Source organism: Poeciliopsis prolifica, unplaced genomic scaffold (assembly GCF_027474105.1).
Source record: "Poeciliopsis prolifica strain line A6 unplaced genomic scaffold, Auburn_PproV2 SCAFFOLD026, whole genome shotgun sequence".
In the NCBI taxonomy this organism is placed as follows: domain Eukaryota; kingdom Metazoa; phylum Chordata; class Actinopteri; order Cyprinodontiformes; family Poeciliidae; genus Poeciliopsis; species Poeciliopsis prolifica.
Window position 1 is genome coordinate 2,318,347 of NW_026562401.1, and position 4,874 is coordinate 2,323,220.

The 4,874-nt window shown below is 35.2% G+C and overlaps 1 protein-coding gene across 1 annotated transcript; it reads right to left on the reverse strand.

Annotated features, from left to right (window-relative positions):
• Positions 1-1,589: 1,589 nt before the first annotated feature.
• Positions 1,590-3,361, reverse strand: LOC129371492 (uncharacterized). Its single transcript, XM_055048094.1, has 2 exons — positions 2,075-3,361; positions 1,590-1,715 (listed from the first exon to the last, which is right to left on the reverse strand). The coding sequence occupies exons 1-2, from the start codon at positions 2,906-2,908 to the stop codon at positions 1,590-1,592; spliced, it is 960 nt and encodes a 319-aa protein (XP_054904069.1). The 5' UTR covers positions 2,909-3,361.
• Between the last annotated feature and the right edge of the window lie 1,513 nt (positions 3,362-4,874).

Genomic DNA, 4,874 nt, shown 5'->3' on the forward strand with positions numbered 1-4,874 from the left:
TAATCTGTCATCAATCAAGCTGTGTGATTCTCAGTATGTTTTGAAGAAAACCACTTGTTCCTAATGTTAGAAATAAAAACAATGCAATGGAAAAGCTGAGGTTATTTGAATGCCATTTTGTCATGTTCAAAAACAAGGTATTGATCTAACACCTGTCGACAAGATAGATTTTTTGTATGTGTATTTTATCAATTAGCACTTATTCCATCTGTGCATCTGAGATGATGTTGTTTTTGATAACAAAAGCTTTAATGTTTTATACTAATTTACGGCTGTATACAAGGTTATATTCAATCTGAAAGTTTGTTTTAAAAGTTAGGTCATTCTAATGACCATGTTTTTTTTGGATTAGCAAAAGAAATGTTATTTGTTATATTTTGCTAATAAAATGTTACTTTACCAAATACTTTTCTGTTATGGTTTTCAATATGTTAGCTAAGCTTGGCTTTTATTTGAAAAGGTCTAATAACCAAAAGTATTGAAATTGTTGAATTTGAAGATAGTTATAAAAACTAAGAAATGTTATGTTTTTTTGGAATTTAGCAAATACAATTTTGTTAATTTTAACACATTTAAAACAACAGTTGGGGTGCTGTGGTGGAAAAGCAAAAGTCCTGTGTGGAGACCGCAGTCCTGAATGTGGACATCAGACGTTCCGAGTCATGGCCTGATGACCTTAGTATCACAGTTTCCTCTCTTATTGCTCCCTTTCCTGTCTGACCACTGTCTTATCTAACTTCAGATAGTGATAAAAACAAATGACTTTTTTCAACTGTTCCTAAATATTTGACATCAATTGTATTATGAAAAGACTTGGTAAACAAAACATTGAAGTTCATTTTTATTTCACAGACAATTGTTTTCCATGTGTTCAATTTATGACATCCTTTTTGCTCTTCTGCCATTTAGTTCACATCTCAACCATACACTTACAATATCTTTAACAGAACAGCATTTTGTTTTAAACAAAAAGATATATATGAATCACAATGCATACCCGTTTAAAAGGACTGACATTTGGCTCATAACTGATTATCATTGAATAACTTTGCATCAGCATTGTTCCTTCAAATGACTGAAAGCGAAACAAACTATGGGTTAGGAAATCATGTCAAACAACCTGCAATTTTAATTTTTATCAGAACAGTAACAGCTTGTACATTAATGTCAGGTCATCAGAACTCTACAAATAAATAATGACAGCAATAAACTTTCATGTTCTGGTAAAATGACGTCAAAAAGGTTCTGTTTGCTTGCATACTTTTCATTCTTTAATTAGATGTAGAGCAGGGAGCCCTGTTTAGAGGGCACCTATCACATTGCAAACACTATCCAATGGCATGATGGAGATAAATAGCAACACTTTTTAAATGATCTTTATGCACACTGAAAGTTGCTAAATACTTTGAAGAATTTCTTCTCTTAACCTTATATACAAATCAGCAGCAATAAGTGGATCTCTTGGGCCTCCAAGTTGTGTTCTACCATAAGCAGACAACAAAGTTCAAAGACTGTTTCATCACAGGGATATGGACCTTTTGGTGTACACTCTTCCATACACACAGTGACCTCATCCAGAGAAACAGGTTTCAGTCTATCCTCAGCTTTGTGCAGCTCGGAAATGAGTACATCACCACAGGTCGGCCCGATACTGCACCTCCACTTGCCCGGATTTTGTGTGAGTTCCATGTGTTCACAACATCATCAAGGTCATCCTGCATAAAAACAAACCATGTTTAAAACTAAAATTGTAACTGTAGCTTTTGCTAAAGATGAGGCATATATTAATCTCAGCATACATAGAAAGTGACCTCTAATCAAAACCAAGCAGCAAGAACAAAATTGCAATTCCAAAACATTTTATTCTGCACATAAAATGATTCCCCAACGTATGGTAAAACTTAGTAATTTACGGATAGAACTTATTTTTAAAACTACACCAAAGGAGTTTAGGGGAACACATTCCCAAGTAATTTAAACCATTTTTATTTTTAGTAAACATACCAGAAGATATGCTTTTAATACCTTTTTTGAAAAAAAAAAACATTGCAGTGTACCAGTATATACTTTTTACCTGAATAAGATTAAGAAAGCAGAATTGGATAAGGCTTTTATCCAAAAAATCTCCTGTAAAGTGACCATCATCCAGAAAGGTTTGAAATAAGTTCATCCAAAACTGTGCGCTCTGTTTACGGAGGGTGGACCACCATCCTTCAATGCGCTGGTTGGATGTACTTCTTCCGTAAAGGAAACTTTTGTCCCCTGCAAAACTGTCTGTGTGGTTTCGCCTCAGAAATATTTGCATTTGTTCAACACAAATGTTTTCTGTGCCTCTGTCGGCACGTATCCTTTCAGGACATCCTTTGACACATGAAACGGTTTTCAAAAAATAACTTGCAATCAGTTTTGGGTCATTGTTCGTGGTATAAGCCTCCATCCATAAAACATGCCGGCTAAAACCATCTATACAGCCACTGATAGCAATGCCATAAGGTTTTAGTTTATCGTAGCCATCCATATGCCAGAGCGCATTTGGTCCTCTGCAATTGTACTGACGTCTTCTCAACCGTCGTGCTCGTCTCAGTTCCACACCTTCTGGGTCAAACAATTTGATTAATTGTCTCACAGTGTCTTGTGACACCACAAATCCATGTTGAATCGCACGAAGATGTAGCCACCGATAACCTTGCATTTGTCCATTAGTCATTATTTGTTGTTGGACAAAGGCTAGCACTTCTTCAAGGTCGGACTGATTCTTTCTTCGAAACAGCCCAAGTCTTCTGCAAATTCTTTTTAGAGTTCGATTACTTAATATAGTATGATGACTGTGCGCTAAAATTTGAAGGATTTCTTTGTTATTTAAAGAGAGTCTGAAGTAAAGCCTAATGATATCATCCAAATCTGACATTTTCGAGCTTCTTTCACTTTAAGAAGGGAACAGTCTTAAACAGAAGGCCTTTTTTCCTCTTGGACAGTTTGTTGATTTAGTAGAAGTTTAAAACAGCAAATCCATCGCCGTGATTTTTCAGCTTTGCTGCGGCATCACAGTCAATCTGCACAGAAAAAGATGAGAAAGGACAATTACTTAGTCTGCAAATCAACGTCAAAGTTACATTTAAGATTGTATCCTTACGTTTCTGCTTAAAGCCATTTACTGTTTGGGGAGAATGACAATAATAGCAGCAGTAAATGTTCAGTCCTCTATTTTACTGAAAAAGAGGAAGGACTGGATTGATTAGCTGTGTTTATAAACGTTTGTCACTTTGTACTATAGTTTCTGTCCTCTACTGAACTAAAAGTTGCAGTTTAACACAGCAGACATCTTATTTAGAAGGTGGCTGACATATACAGCTAACCTTAGTTTAATTGTAAAACATTCAAACAGAACAATAAAATAAACATCCCAAACACTTTAGAGACAATTCCAGCAATTAACAGCTGTTATATCCTATATTCATCCGTGTGATTTAACATTGTAAATCAGCTTATTCCTTTAACCGCGTATGCTAACAAACATGCTAACAGCTAGCTATAACCGTTCGGCTTTAGACACTGAACTATCCCATTTGATTTACTCACCTTTTGTTCTTCCATTAGTGCAATGGACGCTTCTGGTACTCTCTGGCACGTAAAAAGTCGCTTAAATCAGACATTTTCTCCAGAACATTGGCTGTCCGCCGTAACTCAACCTGCGTCTGTGTGGCTGCTGCTGGCGCCCATCAGTCCGAATTCTGATTTTTTTTTTTTTTTTTTTTTTTTTTTCTGGCCCACAAATTTTATTTTTTTTTTTCTGGCCCACAATTTTTTTTTTTTTTCTGTCACTGATTTTTTTTTTTTTTTTTTTTTTTTTTTTTTTTCTGGCCCACAATTTTTTTTTTCTGTCAGATTTTTTTTTTCTGCGGCACAATTTTTTTTTTTTTTTTTCTGGGCCACAAAAAATTTTTTTCTTCTTTTTTAACCTTTTCTGAACCACTGAAAAAAAATTTTCGGACATTTTTTTTTTTTTCCAGTGGCCCTAATCCTCTTCCGTATAATACAAATGGATAAAAAAAAAAAAAAACATCAACTAGCATGAACAACTAATTGAAGAAATCAATTTAACCATATTGTTATAAGTTTCAACAACATGAGGTGTTTAATCATCAGGAGATGATTAAAGACAGAGGAGGTTTCTTTAAATAACTGAGGGCTACGCAAGAAAACAAGCAAATAATTACTTAAACTAAAACAGTATTCTGTTAAGTCAGTCTTTACATAGAAATCATGTTGAAATAGCAATAAAATCATTAGTGTTTTGTTTTTGCAAATTTGATGCTTGCACACTTTTGTTTCTGTCGTTTATGAGTCCTCAGGAGAAACCTGTGTTAATAGGATAAAGCATCTTTGTAATCTAAAAAAATATTGAGAAGTTAAATCGCTTTGTCAGTCCTCTTTTGAAATTAAAGTAATTTTTGCTATTAATTTGAAAATCTTGTCCCAGGAGGGATTGTCTGTTTTGTCTCTGAGGGGGTAATAGTTCTCCCACTTCAATATTTGACCCAGAACTGGGTTAGTGAAGTGATCCAAGTTGGTTTCTTTTTACATTGAAAAGAAAAAAAAACACTAAGAAAAGCCAAAGTCAACAGTTTCCTTATTTGCTAAACAATCACAAATGTCCTCATTGGAGAAGCAAGGAACGACTTTTCTCAAATTCGACACGTTGAACTACTTCTGCATGCAGAGCCTAAAATTTGGCATCAGAAATCCGGTGGCAGCGCAGCTAAATGCCAGCAGAGCATCAAGGCTGCTTAGGGACAGAGCTGAAGAGAAAGTCTTGCCCTCAAAGCCAACAGTCACCTCCGAGCCAGGCCCTGACAAGATGACTGATGCTAGCT

Bases quoted from the DNA above. Each gene is read 5' to 3' on its own strand.
- LOC129371492 (XM_055048094.1), bottom strand. From the start codon at position 2,908: ATGTCAGATTTGGATGATATCATTAGGCTTTACTTCAGACTCTCTTTA. The intron at 1,716-2,074 runs GTAAAAAGTATA...GTTTTTATGCAG, and splicing joins GCTTTCTTAATCTTATTCAG to GATGACCTTGATGATGTTGT.